Source organism: Pipistrellus kuhlii, unplaced genomic scaffold, assembly GCF_014108245.1.
Source record: "Pipistrellus kuhlii isolate mPipKuh1 unplaced genomic scaffold, mPipKuh1.p scaffold_m20_p_1, whole genome shotgun sequence".
In the NCBI taxonomy this organism is placed as follows: Eukaryota; Metazoa; Chordata; class Mammalia; order Chiroptera; family Vespertilionidae; genus Pipistrellus; species Pipistrellus kuhlii.
The window spans coordinates 59,380,348-59,399,075 of record NW_023425404.1 but is presented as its reverse complement, the minus strand read 5'-3'; the positions used below and the strand labels follow the sequence as shown (position 1 = coordinate 59,399,075).

The following is an 18,728-nucleotide window of genomic DNA, read 5'->3' as shown; positions in this document are numbered from 1 at the left end:
ACATGAATAAAGCATGAAAAGTCATATGAATCTTTTTCTGGTCTGACATTTCAGAGTTGACCTTTATTTGACCTTTTTTTCCAAGAGAATAATGCACAAGCTTTAAAAAAAAATGTACAAAGAAACGCATGCACATATAGATGCATGTATATACATACATAAAAATGAAAGAATAAGAAATTGAGAAAAGATTCACAAATGTTTAAGGAAGGAATTAAAGACATCTTCCCTAAGTAAAATTCTTGACCAACTCCCATCAAATGGAAAATTTTAACTTAATTCTCTAGTTGACTTGGTATAATATGGTTGAAACTTCTGTTTGCCCAGTTCTAAATGACAAACATCCATATTTTATGTAAAGCAATAAGGAAAGCTGTGCAACTACAAGGAATTAAAATCATAATCAAAATAAAGTAGTCAATAGTTTCTCAAACTCTTACATCCAGAAGCTGTGTGAAAGCTGTGATTATGAAGACAGACATTTCTTGGACATGTTTAGGTTACTAGCACATGATTTCAAATCGTAGTTCTTGAGTTTTTTTGTTGTGTTTTTTAAAATTGATTTCAGAGAGGAAGGGAGAGGGAGAGAGAGAAATATCAATGATAAGAGAATCACTGATGGGCTGCCTCCTACACACCGCACACTGGGGACTGAGCCTGCCACCCCAGCATGGGCCCTTGAATCAAACCCGGGACCTTTCAGTCCGCAGGCCCACACTCTCTCAGTCCTAGACAAACCGACTAGGGCTAGTTATTGAGTTTTTGAAAGAATCAGAGTTCTTTTTTTTTGAAATTGCAGTAAGAATTTATGTAGATTTTGATGTTAAATAAGGATTTATTATTGACATGATAACGGTACTATAAACTGAGAAGGCACATGGGGCATAGATACCAAGACGTATAAATAAAATAATTTCAGGCACAGATTGAATTCCTTCCAGTTTCCTCATTTGAAAAGGGGGTGGGGGGGAGGAAAAGAAACACTTCTAAGGATAAGACTAAGTCCAGAGTTTGGTTAATACTGTGTTTATCCCTCTGATCTTCCCCATACACTTAAACAGAATAACACAATGCATGGCATTTGATGGTGAAAAGCAGGGAAGGGGGTCACAAAGGCCTCCACGTTCCAGGCAGATTAGAGAGCCAGGCTGACACCCATGCTCTCTGTCAATCAGCTTGTTCAGATTCAGGATTACTGAAAAGCATTTCTGCCACCAAAGTGTGGCCTCCTTTGAAACTATAGCTAATCTGTCAGCCGAGAACGGTCAAGACCCAGGATTGTGTCACATAGAAACTCATTAAACTCTAAGCAACTGCCTCATGTACCTCGAGTTCCTCAGCCAGCTTTAACCACAGGAGTCCTGGAAGCAATTTGGAAGCTGTGATCATGAAGAAATGGGCATTTCTGGGACCTTTTTTGGTCAGTAGCACATGATTTTTAGCTTCGCTCTACTTCTCCTTCGCCAGCTATCTTCACAAAAGTCCTAAGTTCCACTTTTTAACATTGCCATAAACATTGCGTAACCTAGGCTCACAGTCACCATCCCATTTCAGTGAGCATTTTGATTTTGCTGGACTGAAAAGATGCTATGGTTAAGTAATGCTTTTCTGGGCCTGAACGTGTTAGCCTCCTGTGTTCACTCATTACCTTTCCACATAGATGTTCTTTCCTGTTCCAAGGGAGTAGAGGCTGCACAGTATGTGGTAGCAGGAAATCTGCACGTCACCCACTAGAAAGAACAAAAAGAGCATCACCGCCTTGCACCATCACAGCTCGCCACCTCCCGCACACCTAGAGGGTCTAACAACAGAAAAAGGCATTGGCATCACCCGAGAGCCAGAGAGATATTTTTCTTTCTCTTCCTCCTCCTACCACCTCCCATCCCTAGAGCCTCTTTCTACCCAGGTTATAGTTGCTGAACTAGGAGAAAAATATTGATAGAAGACTCTCCTCCACTGAGCCATCCCAGTTCCTCCGTGGGGCTCAGGTTGGGGATCACAAGGAGTCATTAGACCACCGAGCCCTTTCATATGGGATTTTTTTTTTTCTGAGTAGGAGGAGACACCACAGTCAAATTTTAGCCAGAGGAACATATTTCCTTGCTTTGAAAAAAAAGAATGCAAGAAATCTGAAGTTTTAATGAGCCTTCTATTCATTTCCTAAGGAGATATATCCAATGTCTCTACCTCTTCCAAGTTGGAGCAAAATTCCTCATTTTCACCTGTCCCAAGTTCTCTGAGGTAATTTAATCAGGTTGTGATTTTGCCACGTTTCCTGAGGGAAGGACTTGTTCCACCTGGGAACTCACAAGTTTATCTGCAGGCCACATGTCCCTGGTAATGTCTGCAACTCATCACATGGCTGGGACTAACCACAGTGAGAACTAATTCAATATTTTATTTTTTAACACGGAGGTGAGTTACTTCCATGACAGGAAATAATGGGCTGAGATGTTCCCCCAACCCCACAGAAATACTGACTTTCAGTTGTTCAGGGATATAGAAGACCCAGCTCTAGCTACCGACAACTGGCTAAATTAAATTAAATTGTGCTAGCACTTAAAGTGTGAAACTGAACCTTGGTGGCAGAATATTTGCAGGAGAGTTCTGTACATGATTTTGAATACAAACTAAGGTAAAACCAATCGAATATGGTCTTCTGAAGCCCCAGATAAAGAAATGGTAGCAGCTTTCCTTTGCTCCTGGTATTCAATGAATAAATTAGGGCTTCTTAAGAGGAAACGTGGTGTCTGAAAAGCCCTGGGAGCAATCCTACTGGATTATTCAGATAACCTGTTCAATTTAAGTATGAACAAAAGTCCTGGAGCTAAACCAGAGGGTGGAAAATTTTGGTCCTGAATAATAGTAGGAAAAGATTAAATACTATATATACTCAAATTTGGGGATTTCATCTCTTCCAAGAGTTTACTATAATAATTAATTTTTAAATATAAAAAGAAAACGTGTGGAATGATTCTCTCTCAACCCCTCCCTCAAGGTCAACCTCAGAGACTGAGCCACAGACACACACACACTCTTCCTGTCTGTGGCCAGGTGCCTGTGAATCCACGGCATCTGACTCACAGAGTAAATCCACCCCGAACTGGTGCTGAGCCACGTGCTCAAAGATGGACGTGAGGATGGGGAGCAGCGCCACCGTGGTGTAGTTAATGTTCTGAGAGACGCCTTTGATCTGCGTCCTGGAATGGGTGAACTTCCCGAGCTTCAGGTTTTCCGAAGTCTTCTCCAAGTCTTCCGCAGCATTTTCAAAGAAGGCGCGCAACCCAGCCTTCACCAGCTCTGAGCCTGACTTCATGACCGTCCTGTAAACAAACAACGTTCAAAACCAGGAGCATAGCCCGAAACTTTGGCCAACCTTCTTCCTGAAACTGGTGACATGCAGTGCACACTGGGCAGACGTTAGACTCCCCAGCCACCTGATGACACTGGGTCAGGAGAGAGGGAGAGGGCCGTGAGCGGCCTGGGGGAACCTGGACCACACAGTCCCTAAGAGTAAGGCTAGCACTGGACTGTGTGCTCAGTTTGAGGGAATTTGTATTCAACTCGCTGGAACACAGAGGATGATTCAGAATGAAACTGATATTGGTCACTTGGTGTCTGTATGTGTCACAGCAGGCTACCTACTTTTGCAAAAATCTAATTAAAAGAACAGTGAGGGAAGGGTTTTTTTTTTTTTTTTTTTCAGCAGGATAAGCAACTTTGATAAGACCTGGCGAGAAATATTAATATTCGCTCTCCTATGATGCCAGAGCTGAGAGAGAACAAAGAAACAAGCCAAGTGGTGTGTGGATTTCTACAGCTTGCAGGATGTCCTCACTTGGAGGGAAGGAAAAGGGACAGCCAGCCCTTTTAAAACAGACAACTTAATTCACTTCAAGAGCTATGGATATCTGAGGCCCTCCTTCAAAAACTATTTTATAAAACTTAGAATTGGAACAAAGCCTACAAATCTCTATTATTTTTCACAGGTCTACATCTTATTCATGAGATGATGACAGGCTTGCTATAAGCACAGCTGCTTTTTATCTTTGCTTTTATGATCACCCAATTAACCAGAAAAGTAAAAACAAGGACATAAAGTCAGCGAGGCTTGATCCTTTCCTGAAAGTAGTCATGAGCTTTCCATCCTCCTCCTGACTTCCCAGTCGCAGGTTTTCTCAGGAATGATGATCACACTGACCTGCGTTTTTTAAAAAAGTGGACTCCCTCTCTGAAGTCATTGCACATTTCTGGGGGGGAAGTTCCCTCACTCACCCCAACTGCAAGGGATTTCAGTCTCCTGGGTCTGATCCTGCAAACTTTGTGCTGTTTCTTTCAAAAACCTAAAAATCCCCTGAGGTTTTCCTTTTTTCTTTTTGTAACCATTCTTAGTTTGTGGTGGATTTTTCCCTGGCCACTCCGAGGTTGGGCCTCTCCTCTGCATCAGGAAGTATGCCTTTGACAAGGGCTCTGCACAGTGTGCTGATGAAAGCTCCTGTCAGTCCTTTTCACGGCTTCCCTCTTTTTTATCTCATCAAATATAAAATATTTATTTTATCTGACTACATATATTTTTAAGACTTCTTTCCTGTTCAGGCATCTTTCCTACCAGATCCTCAGGCCATGGGCTCAAACTCTATCTGCGACCCTGCATTTCCTCCCTCCCCAGGACTCTTAGGCCTTGCCAGCCATCAGCAGCACTTGCTTTTTTTGTGGAGAATTAGGTACAGAGTGGCATGGCACTGTGCCTCACGATCTATTTTATCTTCTCAAAGATGAATTTCTCAGGAAGAGAAGACAAGAATGGCCAGATGCTCAGCTTTTAGTGTTCAGCACACACCACAGTGGTAGCCCTCTGCCACGTGAACTGAGAAATGAGATTGCCAAGGCCAGGGTGAGAATCATCTTTTCCCTGTGTCCCCCCCATATTGCCCCAACAGCTCCTGCAGAGCAGTGACATGTTTTCTTGTCAGTAAAATCATGTGTGAGAGGAGAGGGTTAGAGAGGGAGACTTGAGAAATGTTTGGAAAAACTGGGCAGACTTACCTTGTGTCCAGTGTTTGAGCTAAGATGTGAAGGCAGCTCACCATCGTAGTAGAATCACTCCCTAGAACAAAAAAATATCACTGTGACTTTCCTCAACCATTCAACCCATCTTTCAAACACAACCAACCACACCCCACTGAAATTAACCACCAACACACACATGCCTATGGGCAAGGATGATGCATTTATCTCTGGCCTAACATATTGCTTTAGGATGGATGTTGAAGGCAGAGCTTAAAACATTCATTGGTGTGGGAAATCTGAACTGTTCAAGGGATAGAGAGGTCATTTATCATACTTCAGACTAATTTTCTATGGCAAATTAAGGCGACACATTGGTCCCCAGGCTCAGATTGTCTGTAGGAGCCACAAACAAAGCCAAAGTGTGAGCTCAGGATAATTACAAGAAGAATTGCACCCTTCAGCAATACCTGTCTCACTCACCGAAGAGGGAAATCCTGTGCCGAACAAGAGCAGCAAGTTTGCAGAACAGGCTGAAGCAGAAAAGAGCATGAGTCGGAGAGGCATGGAGATTCAAGGATTAATTCGTCCCTCCCTCTGTCCCCCATGCTGTGACACAGAGAACACTGAATGGCACTCTAGCAAGATGCACTGTATTCTCCTCAAACAAGCCTCTGGACCACACCTGGAAAGCAGGTGGTTCTCATAGTCTTGTTGGAGAGTCATGAGAGGCATCTCACAGGCAGCTCCAACCTTACCGAGAATGAGCCTTCTGGAACAGTTACAGTGTTCTGCAGTGAGCCGGTTGCTGCAAACCACCCCTTGCTATAGAGTACTATAATACTCATTTGTATGACATCTGGGGATAAACAAGGACTCTGGATGGAGGCATAATTTCTCCATTGTTGCAATAGATGGCAAACTATTCTGCAGCCTTCACTGGGGTGTGAGCTCTTTGCTGGGAGATGGGCGGGAAGGTGGTGCTGGAAGAAATGTTCATGGTTCAGGTATGAGCAATACCGTGTGGTGCCCCAAATGTAAGGAATTTGCTTTTCTTTGTCGTTTCCTATTCATCCATGAGCCTGTCTGGGTTGCTGTCCTAGCTGGGTCCCTGGAGGCCAGGAATGCCCATCTGCTCTGCTTTTGTGCTTTCTGTCCCTACGCCACGCTTCTCGCCCATATTGTCTGCCATGGAAGTGCTGGAGGCCAGCTGTGTCTACTGTTTTACTTTCCACAGTGCCTAACAGAGGGCCTTGGGGAGCTGGAAAGGAGCCCATGGATGTTTCTGAGCACACTGTCCATGGGTCCTGATGGACCCTGTCATTTGACCTGTGTTGTCTGTGCGCATAGGAGGAGATGCCTCTGAATTCCACCTGACACTAACACAACTAGACAACCTGACGACCCCTTCAGAAAGTAGCCCTTCCCAGGGGAACAGAAAGAGGGGAAGCAGAATAAAACACTCGGTACTCCAAGGTGAGGCTGAGCTGAAGTCTCATTCACCGTTTCTCATGGGCTCCGTGCCCCACCCAGGGTGGAAGTCTTTCAGTGGACAGCTCAAACAGAGAACTACTACTTCCCGAGTCGGGTGGGGATGATGACTTGCTCACCTTACCGTGGTTTCCAGTGACCACCCTGGGCCTTTGAGGGATGTCCCCTAGAAATCACAGCCCAAGTCCCTCATGGTTAGTCATTATTTCCGCAGTGGAAATAAGTTAGGACCCCCAGCCTAGAGCTTAAGAGGCTCAGAATGAGTTCATAGAAACGTGGCATCCAGCTAGTATAAAATGAAATCTGGATTGCTTCTTTCTTTTTATCTCTTCTTCCAGTGTTTCTCCCCCCTCCCCCCTCTGTATCTGGTATCTAATAACTCGCAGAGTTGAGGGAGGGGGTCCATCAGGAGGAATGGGAGTTCTGTGGTTCTGTCTTGACCAGCTGGGCTGTGGGTGAAGCCACTTAATGGTGGTCAGTGTGTCAGCTTTCTCATCTGCAAGTACAGAGTAGTCACACTGCCCTTAGCTTTCAGAGTTAGGGGCTTTCTTATTTCTGGTGAAATAAACACATGCTCTGTATAAGTACAAAATAACACCTCTCTAGCTGAAGCAGATGGTTTGCTGTTTGATCCTAGTGCTAACATGGCTCCTCTTGCTGTGGGATGTGCCTTCTCAGGCCAGCAAGGCCAGGGCCCCAAACTTCCACAGGCTCCTCCATGTCCCGTAGGGGGCCCATGATTTAAGCAGCAGCATTGTCCTTAGCCCAGAGTCATGAAAGGCCTGGTCCCCTCTGAATACGAAGGTGATAAATTAAAGGGACCCCAGGAGAGAGCCCAGAAAACCTTGTGAATAGCATTCTGTGCACAAGAGGTGGGGCAGAGTGAAGGATGCAAACAACAGGGGTCTGAAAATGTGAGCAGGTGCAGTGAGCACCACTGTCTACTCAGAGGGCAGCAGGCGCTGCTGGGTCTGAGAGCTATTTGCAAGGCTGATCAGCTCCAGGTTGTATGCCAGCCGTGACAAATGGTACCTGCTGAACAAATGTTACATTTCCATGAATTAATAACCTAAAAAAAAAAAAAAGAAGAAAACAGACACACCTGCCCTCTGTTGATGTATATGAGTATCTCATTTTTCTCCTCAATTTCCTAACTGCTTACAAAATACACTGGGTGCATCCTAAAAATATTTAGAAATCGCTGGCCAGCAGTAGATTACAAGGGTATCCCATTTTGATAGCATGAGTTCCTCCTCTCTCAGCAAGTGAGGTAAGTAATGACAGTGCAGTGAAAATGACAGTCGGTCCCGACCGAGGACTGGGCCTTCATTCCTGCCCTAGTTTACTCACTGTTGCTTCAGGCACTGCGTCAACCTGACCAAACCTCAGTTTCCTCATCTGCAAAGTGCAGATTATAATACACAGTGTTCTTAGAATTTAAAGCATTGAGATAATGATACCCAAGTGGACACACTCTGCCTATGAAAAATTAAGCTCACTGCTTAGCCATGTGTATTTAATAAATGCTAGCTAAATCCTAATGTTGAATATCTTCCCAAAGATGCTGATACCTAACAGCTGGGTCTTTTATTTAGTACATGACCTGGTGCATGAAATTTGTGCACATTAAAGGGGATTAATTAGAGGAAATATTTTAATATTGATATTTGCCCTATCTCTATAATACAAGTGCCAGAGATAAAAGAAAATTAATAAAATGTGTATGAAAATATTTCTCCTGTCAGAGTCTGAGGCATGCTATGGGAACCAGAGTCAAGTTTCCGCCCACCCATGTGCGTCTTGAAATCACACGAGATGTAGGCCTGACCAGCCCCACCACCACTGGGCTATATCCAGACCCGGCCGGCCCCAGCCCCATCAAGCCCCACTGGGTGGGTGGGGGCAGGGGCACGGCCTCAGATTGCCTGGCCTGGCACTGAGGCAGGGCCGGGGGGTGGGGGGGGAAGAGGGGGAGATGTGGCCTGAGGTCTCCCAGCCTGGCACCAGGGCACGGGTGCAGCTTGAGGTCCCTTGTCAAGCCTCACTGGGGGAGGCGTCCCTGCTGATTGCTCATGAAGGCTCAACTCAGCCTCTGCTGTGGGTGCAGCCATTTTTGTTATGGCCTGACGATCAATTTTCATATTCCCTCTTTATTAGATAGGATCATGTACACTATTCACCATCAGTGGATGCTAGGGAAGGATTTGATTATCTGCTTTCACTATAGTCTTTAACTCTTTGTCATTTATAAATCTAACCCTCCCTTGAACTCATAAATTAAACACAGAGAGAACCTGAGGCATGGTGGAGTCCATCTCTGAGACTGATCATGAAGCATCCCTTTTGTTCTTCTCTGCTGAGGCATCCATGTATTATGCCCCGTAAAATGTAAAGGAGCTGGTGCTTTTTTTTTTTTTTTTTTTTTTTTTTATAACACACAAACCAAACATTATTATTGACTTAAGAGAGGAAGGGAGAGGGAGAGAGATAGAAACATCAGTGATGAGAGAGAATCATTGATTGGCTCTCTCCTGCATGCCCCACATTGGGTATCTAACCTGCAACCCGGGAATTGAACCATAACCTCCTGGTTCATAGGTGGATGCTCAAACACTGAGCCATGCTGGCTGGGCAAGGGCTGGTGCTTTTGATGAAAAATGTTTCCTTATTAAGAATTTAACTTGAATTATGTTGCTCAATATTGTAAATCTCAGATAGTCCACACCAGAATTTGTAAGATATGATTCTGTTCCTAAATTTTAAGCTTAAAAGGCCTGATAAGAAAGGGACTGAACATAGCATTAATTTGCTTCTTCTCAATGTTGTGTGTGTGCTTTCCTTAAGTTTGAGAATTACCTTCACCTTTATCTAAATGTTATTTCAGGATAGAAGTTAACCTGATATATAAATTTTCCCCTAGCCCTACTAAAATCCCCAAACAGTGCACTTTTCTATGTTGCCAATATAACAATCTATAATAATAAAAGTGTAATATGAAAATTGACCGAACGGCAGAACAGCCAAACAGTGAACCAACCGTCCTTATGACTTTCCAGACAACCTTCCAGATGAAGCTGGGGCTGTGAGAGCTGAGGCAGCCAGGGCTGTGAGGGCCAAGCCCCTTGCATGAATATAATGCATTGAGCCTCTAGTACATAGATAAGTATTAATAAAATTACTTAAAAAAAAAAAAGCAGGTGATAACTAAAACCTCTGAGCCACCAATCATCAGGATACAATTTATTTCTCCAAAAGACTCACTGAGTCTCCAGGAACCTGGGGTTTATATAAAGCACATCAGCACCAGGACCTTCTCTTTCTTGCGTGGACTCACCTGGCTACCATTTCTTTCTCCTTATGGGAGGCATACCCGCTGCTGCTAAGGGGCTTCAGTGGGGATGACAGGAAATAGAGGCGGTGATTGGTGAAGTACTGGTCAACCAGCGGGAGGAGCACCTGGAAAACCCAGCAGAAGTTAACTTTTAGGAAGCCAGCCAAAGCCCTTCCTGTGGTTCCTTTGACAAAGTTCATGCTCAGTGAGCAAAGGCCTCTGACGGGTGGCTTTCTAACACATTTTCCTCTCCTATGCTTGAACCAGAGGTCCTCGTGTGTATGAAAGGATCAGGCCTCCAATGAGCACAGATCCGAGTCATCATTGTCAGGGGTATCCTGTGGGTCACCTGCACTGAGACATGACTTCCTGGGCATGGCAACCAATAGGTACCTGGTCCAGCAATACTAGCCTGGCACATTCTATCACTGCTTCTCAGAACACGGCTGACCCAAGGCTGCTGCCCATGCAGTCAGTCCTCTGAATGGGGCTGTCTGGCAGAGACTGCTTACTGGCTCTCAGATTTACCCCTCCCCCCGTATTTATCTTAGCAATAGAAACCCCCCAGTTTGGGCACAAGGTCACCAAACTGGAGAATGCACTATCCAGTTTCCCCTCTAGCTAGGCAAGGCTAAAGTGACTAAGTTCTAGCTATTGGGATTGAGCTTTTAAAAAAGTAGCAGCTTGCCCTCCCAACTCCCTTCCCTCTTTCCCACAGATGTGGTACAGGTGAGCTGGTTAGGACCACACGGACACAGACCACACCATAGGAGACGGTGGAGCAACAGAGAAGAGCCTGCTACCCTGAGTGATGCGTGGAACAGAGCAGGCTGCCTGCCTCCTCGGACCACCTTCCTGCCTCGGGAATGTTCCACAGGAGAGAAACATGAGAAATGTCAGTCTCATCGAAGCCATTGGACTTTTGGATATCTTTGTGGGGTCGGCTTAACTTGTACCCTAAATCGTATGGACCCTAAGAAGAAAGTAATTAAGTAAGCACAGAGAGTCACTTACTTTAGCAAAGAATTTGATCTCCTGGTCATGGGGAGACCTTTCAGTTTTCCCACTGATGACAATGGCTTCTACAAAGACACAAGTAACACAGAGTTGGTCAGCGTTAAAAAACCAGAACCAGTCACAGCTCTGTTTTTAGAAACAGAGCAGCTCTTCCCAAGGCCGCGAACAGGCCATTTGACAAAGTATCTTTTATTTTACAAAGGACTTTACAGTTGTGCTGGTTAGTTACTTCCTGTGTCAGTTCTCTAAGCTGTTTCACTATCCTTTTCTCCACTCATTTAAAAAAAATTAGAAATAATTATTTTCTCTTTCTCCACGTTATTGATGAGAAGGGAGCTTCAGAGAGGGTAAGTCATATGCCCATGGCCTCACAGCAAAACAAAGAGAAAGTTAAAATAGGACAAGTTATATGAAAATAAATGACAAGTAGGTCAATCAAAACCAGCATGGAAACCAGCATGAAACTGATTTTTTAAAGGTAGGTGGAGTAGGGGTGGGATCTCTGCCACTGTTTCCTCCCCAGAACCATATGCCTAAATGAATCATGAACAGCTACAGTATGAGGGCCTCATTCCTGGATAAAGAAATATCAAATGCTTTGATATAATGAAATATTATGAGGAGCATACATGTTTGTGACATATTGCAAAGATACTTACCCAAATGGGCAATAAACTCTTGAGCAGAATCAACATATTTCAGGATCTTCTTCAAAAATTTATAGGCAAACCTCTTTTCCATGGAGAAGGCATCCAGCTCCATATCCTTCATACCTCTAAGGTTGGAAGCGGGTAAATCCCGGGAAGCAACAGAGATAACTACGTGACTTTGGTGTATCAGCAATCCTACCTGCATTGACTTCATTTTCCAAATGAGAATCCCTATTCTGGCTCAGTGACTTGACTCATTTGACTAATTTCCCTTTGTACCTGGAACTGCCTCCCTGAGCAGTTCCAGGTACACTTATACTACAACAATTTCTGAAAATATTTTTTCAAAAATAACTATTATTTATTCAACAGACATTGAGCTGAGAATAAGTCAACGAAGCAAGCAAGAGCCCCTGCCCTCCTGGAACTTACATGCTAGCTATAGACAGAAAAAAAGAAAAAAAAAAGAAACAAGATATAAATTATATGGAATCCTTGAAGTTTATAAGTTTTGTGAAAAAAAAAAGAAAGGAAAAATTAAAGCAGGAGGAAGGGGCCCCAGAGTGTCAGAAGTGGGGGAGAGCGGACTGTAGAGAATACTCAGTGCTGCTTTCATGGGGTGCAGGATATCGGAGTAAAGGCTTGAGGGAGGTGAGAAGGTGTGCTTACAGACATCTGGGGAAAGAGCTTTGCATCTTAGGGAGTGGAGATGCGAAGGTCCTGAGGTGGGAGCATGCATGCTGAGTTGAAGGCATATGGCAGAGGGCAGTGTGGATAGCATGGAAGTGAGCAGGCAATCAGGAGGGTGTAGGTGGGCAGAAACTAAATCATTAGGGCCCTGTGTGCCATCCTTCAAATTTTGCTTTTCCTCCGAGATGGGAGGCTATTGAAAGCTTTGAATAGATGAATGACATGATATGACTTACACTGTAACAGAGTTACTCTAGATTTGAGGTTGACTGTGTGGACAAGGATTGAAACAGGGAGCCCAGGTGGGAGGCTCTTTCAGCAATCATGATGACAGCATGGAGGTGGTGAGAGGTGATCAGATATTAGGTATCTTAAGGTAGAACCATCAGAATTTCCTGAAGGGTTGGATGTAGGTTGGAAGAAAAAGAGAAGAGCCAAGATTTCTGGCTTGAGCACCAGAAGGGACTGCCACGGAGGGAGGGGAAGCTGAGGCTGGAACAGGTCTGAGCTGTGAGTAGCAGATACCAGGAGTTCTCAGCAGTGACAGGGACTCGCTTCCTGTCCAAGTGCCCGCCACAGACTCTGGCCCATGGTAAATGGCCACTAGAACATGCTTCCCCAATTCAATTATCTTTCTTCTTTTTCCCTTCTATTTCCTTGATTTTCTTGTCAGTTACAGTAAAGAGGAACTTTTCATTTCTGTGAGCAAGTGATTTATCAGCAAATCACCGGACGCATTTTTGGTGGTAAGATCAGGATTAAAAAGACGATGGGAGCCTTTCTCACATGCTTCCTGGAGGCTGTCTCCTGTGGTCTGACCTTTTCTGCTCAACAATATGGCAAATATGTTTAGTTATTTTTCTATGTGAGATATAACTGAAATATTTTTATAGGCTTTTAGTTGGTTTTCTGCTATTCAGTAGCAACATTCTGTAGGAAACGGAAAGGAACAGCAGCTGGTTCAGCAAACATTTCTTTTAGGAGGAATGGCTCTATCAGATAGGGACACTGGCTTGCCTTTCACTCCACAAAGTGCACAGCACACAGGTCCCTGTGCAGCACAGCCACCACTGGCCTTTGACAAGTGGGAAAACAGGTTCTACTTTTAAGACGTAAGCAGCCAAGACCATTCTCATATAAAACATTCACCTAGTTAATTCTGACAAACCTAAGTTTGAGATAAAACGTCACTGATGCTTACTATTATTGTTATGTAACTTAAATAGTATATAAAACAACAAAATAAAAGTGTCAAGAGAACTGTTGATTCTATGAGAACTAAGTTGCATATTTTGCAAATACCTGCAATTGCAACCAAATATCTACATATATGTACATATTTTTTAATCTTCACCTGAGGACCTGCCTTTTGACTTTTGATTTTAAGTAGATAGATAGATAGATAGAGAGGGAGGGAAAGAGAGAAAGAGAGAGAGAGAGAGAGAGAGAGAGAGAGAGAGAGAGACTCTGATTGGTTGTCTCCCATATGCATCCTGACCTTTTGGTGTACAGGATGACACTCTAACCAGCCAGGGCCAAATGCATAGTTTTTAAAGTAGGTCTGGGTGAGAAAACTATAAAAGATAGGGGAGGAAATAAAAAACAAAACCCAAACACCTAGAATAATACTGCACTTCCATTGTTTAGCATGTGCCATAAGTCTCATTGCTGTAAAGCCATGATTGCAAAGCTCTGAGGATGCACAATGGATGTGGTTTATTACTGCAACCAATGGGGCAGCATATGCAGAAAGGCCTGGCCTAGAGCCCTAGACTTGTGAATGACTGCATATTTACATGTTTTAAATTACAATGAAATGTTTACAGTGTGTATGTATAATTTGTCATGACTCTGCTGTAAATGATTTTTTTCTATTTTATTAAAAATATTTTTCCCATTACTATTTACATTCAATATTATTTTGTATTAGTTTCAGGTGTATATCGCCTAGTACTTAGAGAGTCATATACAAGTTGTTCCCCCTAATATTTCCAATACCCACCTGGCCACATAGTTATTCCAATACTAGAAGCTCAGTGCACAAAATTCATGCACTGGGGGGAGGGTGTGTGTGTGTGTCAGGCCAACCTGCACCCTCTCCAATCTGGACATCCTTCTCACAACCTGCGACTGCTGGCTCCTAACCACTCACTTGCCTGCTTGCCTGATTGCCCCTAATCACTCTGCCTACCAGCCTGATAGCTCCCTAGCTGCTCCCCTGCTGGCCTGATTGACATCTAACTGCTCCCCTACCAGCATGATCATCCTCAACTGCCCTCCCCATCGCCCCCAACTGCCTTTTCCTGCGGGGCTGAGGGGATTGGGGTATTTCGGCTGGATGAGGGGAGCTGAGGGGACTGGAGGACTGAGGCTGGATGCTGTGGGGACTGAGTGAGGTAGGGCTGAATGTACCAGGGGACTCTGGCTGGATGAGGTGGGCCTGAAGTGACTGGGGGACTGAGGCTGGATGAGGTGGGGCTGAGGGGACTGGGTGCCACCATCTTGTGAAGGTGTGACAGTCAATTAACATATTCCCTCTTTATTGGCTGTGGGCACCACCATCTTGTGAGAGTATGATAGTCAATTAGCATATTCCCTCTTTATTAGATAATATCATTGACTACAACCCCTATTCTGTACTTTAGGTCCCTGTGACTATTTTGTAATTACCAATTTGTACTTCTCAACCCTTTCACCCTTTTCACCCAGTTCCTCAACCCCCTCTCCTCTGGCCACTTTCAATCTGTTCTTTGTGTATATGAGCCTGTTTCTGTTTTGTTTGCTTTATATTGTGCTGTAACTGATTTTTTAAAATTAATATTGATTGGTTCTGTTTATGTCAGGAAAGAGGGCTTCATCCTGCAAAATAATTTTTTTTTTCTTATTTCAAAAGACATCCACTATCCTTGCTCTGACCCATTCTGTAGGCAGGTTATTAAATACCCAGAGAGGGAGGCCACACCTCCAAGCCTGCCCAGCCGCGGTAACATCACCTGGAAAATGACTTACCTCGAAACCACGATGCCATTCACTTGGAGGAATTTAAACAGGTCCTGTGCCTTCTCTCGGTCCCTAGACTTCTCCTTGGCAGTCAAGGTGTCATATGGAACCAAAAGAGGGTGACTGCCACCACCTGGGTCAGTAAAGTGAGAGATAACAACACATTTGGCTCTTCCTTTGCACTTCTGGGGAAGCACACCTGCCCCAGCTCACCTTCAGGGGATGTTGGGAACCAGGCTCACCTTTGCTCTCCAGCTCCAGCTTCTTCTTCTTGGCCCAGATGTTGTGATAGTTCTCAGCTATAACCTCCACCATCCCCTGTGTCCCACCAGACAGAGGATCGTCAGAGAGAAAGCAAAATAACAGGCTCATGCCTGCCGGGCTTTTCAGTTTTATATTTTCCCATACAACAGAAAACAGTTCTGGATTCTGCCTTTTGTTTATAACTTATTATCCTGGTGGTTTGATGCATTCACGAGAGACACACATTTCCATTTGGAAGTGCATTTTGATGGCACTTGATCTGCCTTAGGACCTGAGATTTGAGAGCTGGAAGTGTGGGTGAAAAAAAAGTCTAAAATCCCTGAAAGCCTTTAGCTTAGCAAACTAAAAATAGTCATGTCTTGGGGAAGACTACTGCAAATTAGATTTCCCAGATAGAATTCTCTCTATAAGGTTCATGAAACAGTGACCTTGAATGTGCACTTTGGAAAAAAAACTTTCTCTAAAGCCAAAGGGTTGGTCTGAGGAGCAATGGCCCCTGGCTGGGGCCGGTCACACCTGGCAGTGTGTGTGCAGGAGGGCAGGACTGGGAGGAGGCAGCTTTAAGGCCCTTAATTTCATCTTCTTGGTGTACGTGCCTAAGTCCTACTCGATTGCCTGTCTGCACCTTCTGGGAAGTCAAGTGAACCTGCTATGGGATATGCAAGTGTCCTCATGGTTGGGGGGACCTATTGGGACCAGGAAAGCACCCTGACCCAGGGGTCTTTGCATAGATTATCGCCTGTTATCAGTTCTGTTGTGAGTTTTAAAACACTAATTTGTTTCTTTTCCTTTTGTTGAGTGATTACCTATTAGGGTGTCCCTGGTCGAAGTACAAAGCCTCAGCTTCTTAGATGATTGCTTACTTCTGCTGAGCCCTTCCCTGTGGCCTCTGCCCAATGTGCCCCCTTTTCAAGATTTGTATTTTAGTGGTGAGATGTTCTAGGCATTTTCCCTTCTTCTTATTCTTTAAAACACAACCTCTTGGGAGGGCAATGTATTCTGCACGTGGGGCTTTAGGAAGCGAGCTGTGCTGTCCTGGAGGCAGCGACACTGACCTGCAGCTCCCTGGAGAGCGCCACGTTGCAGAGGTCCAGCGGGGCGGGGCTGTAGCTGTTGCCCTAGGGGAAGCACAGGCAGAATGACCGGGTGGCGTTACTTTCCTTATTCTCACCAGCATCCCAACATCAGCCACCAGAGATGGATCCCAGAGATCCCCCAGGGCTCCCTATGGTGGTCCTGGCCTGGGAACCCCCAGGAAAGCTTACCAAGTCGGGCCCAGTGATACCTGGCTGGCCTGGGACACGCTTCGAAGCTTCTCGTTTTCCCGTTGTTGAACGAGGGCTTCTGCTTCTTTGGTCCTCTCCACAGTCCAGCCCACAGCCAGCATGGTTTTCAGGGACTCTCTGGCTGGCCAGCGATAGATTTCCTTCTCCTGGAAGGAAATTGGAGCAGGAGAGCTTTGCAGGGCACGCCCAGCCCTCTGCCTAGCCTGTCTCCCTGTGGAAGTGGGTCCCACGATTGTGCGGGTGCTACCTGGTTCCAGAGTCCTCTCCCTAGCTCAGAATCCCTCCGCGGCACTTCACCCACGGCATGCAGTCTTTCTGGTGTTTTTAAATATAAGACCCCATAGTCTCCTGCCCCCAGACATCACCCACAGGCTGGTGATAAAGAGGAGTAAGAACAGAGAGTGACTTCTTCCTACTAGTAGCTGGTTAAGAGGGGACTCGCTAGAACGCATTTGCCAAAGCTGTCCTTTTAGCATGGGAAACAGAGTTTCTGAGATTTAGAATTCTCTTCAGAGCTTCATAGGTGGTCAATATGCACACACATTAGGCAATTAACTTTTCAAAGTAGTTCCTCTGATGTTTCCAGTACCCACCTGGCACCACACAAAGGTATGAATGCCGTCCTTTACGTGTGACCCCACGCCTAACGTGTACCGAGCACCTTGTATGCTGAACCCCATTTCTTAGTTAAAAAAGCCCAAGAGTCCTGTGTATTTCCTTGGGGACTCTCTTCTCTACTCCTATTATCTTCCCTGTTTATCTTCCATTGCCCCTCTCCTCACCTCAACCATCGAACAAAAGCCCTTCCTAGTTCAGCTGCAAGTGGCCTACAAAGGCATTTGTCTCAGCCCCTATGTGCTGAGCTATGCTTCTCTCCCCAAAGGGCTCTCAGAGCCTAAGAACAGACCACGGGCTGGCCTGCTGGCATCCTGGTGGTGCCTGCTGGTGAGTCCCTGAAGAGTTGACTGTGTTTGAAAGTCTCTAAGGAGCTGAGGGTGAATGTGGCCTCCTTTGACACTGTCCCCAGGGCAGGACACCAGAAGCCACGCAGTGTGACCTGAGGCCCGTTCCTTACCTTCTCCGTCAAGGTCTTGAAAGGCCTTATCAGTGGATGGGTCTTCACGTTCTCGTCCAGGGAAATTCCATATTTCCACCCGCTGTGACTCTGTAGAAAGGTTCTCACTTCAATATCCTTGGTACCCAAGAAGTCCCGCTATGTGACCCTCATCCCAGCTTCTACCTTCACTGAACGTATGGAGTAATGGAGGGTGACAGAGCTTGGAAATTGCCCCCGTGAAACGTCTAATGGATCCATTAAGGCTGTCAGGCTCTCTGCCCCTGAATGTTGAACTCCGCTCCTTTATTTCTTCTTGTTTTAGCTGCTGTCCCCTCCACTGACTCGCTTGTGTTTCAGGCTCACGACAGACAGAAGGGTTTCAAAAGACCTGATAACAATGCTTCTCACAGTGTGCCACGGTCTCAGGCAGGGACAGAAGTCAGGGCTAAATAAAGGCCTGTGAGGACTAGACCCACTGGCCATGGCACCCCTGTCGGCCAACCCGAAGCAAAACTGGAGCAATGCAGGGAATCGCAGAAGTTTAAGAATTTCAAGAGTCACTCAACAAACATCTTTTGCATGCCTACTACTGTAGGTGCCAGACTCAGTCCTAGGCACCATAGGCACAGAAGCAAGCACGAGTCCCTGGCTTCTGTAACCTCACAGCTTAAAGACTCCTGGCTGCTTTTGCTCAGTCTCTGCCACTAGCCAACTGTTAATGTGCATGTGTCTCAAGGTTCTGTCCTTTTTCACTGGGCACACTCTCCCTGGGTGATCCAATCAAAGCTCACAGTCCATTCCATATGAGGACTCAGTATGTCCAGCCCAGAAGTCTCTCCTAATTTCCAAAACTGCTTAAGCTCTGCTTCCATGTTTCTACAGGTTCCTCCAACATGTCTGCACAGAACCTGCATTTTACTTTTCTAAGTGGCTCC

General features: G+C 45.2%; 1 protein-coding gene across 1 annotated transcript in view; it reads right to left on the bottom strand.

The window, feature by feature from the left end:
• Positions 1-18,728, bottom strand: part of RYR3 (ryanodine receptor 3) — a 350,151-nt gene that overhangs the window by 79,175 nt on the left and 252,248 nt on the right. The window contains 12 exon segments of the mRNA XM_045583784.1: positions 1,649-1,730; positions 3,085-3,323; positions 5,047-5,107; positions 5,491-5,540; positions 9,833-9,954; positions 10,844-10,911; positions 11,506-11,621; positions 15,196-15,319; positions 15,429-15,504; positions 16,506-16,568; positions 16,736-16,882; positions 17,812-17,901. Of these exon segments, the coding sequence (XP_045439740.1) occupies positions 1,649-1,730; positions 3,085-3,323; positions 5,047-5,107; positions 5,491-5,540; positions 9,833-9,954; positions 10,844-10,911; positions 11,506-11,621; positions 15,196-15,319; positions 15,429-15,504; positions 16,506-16,568; positions 16,736-16,882; positions 17,812-17,901 (1,238 nt within the window).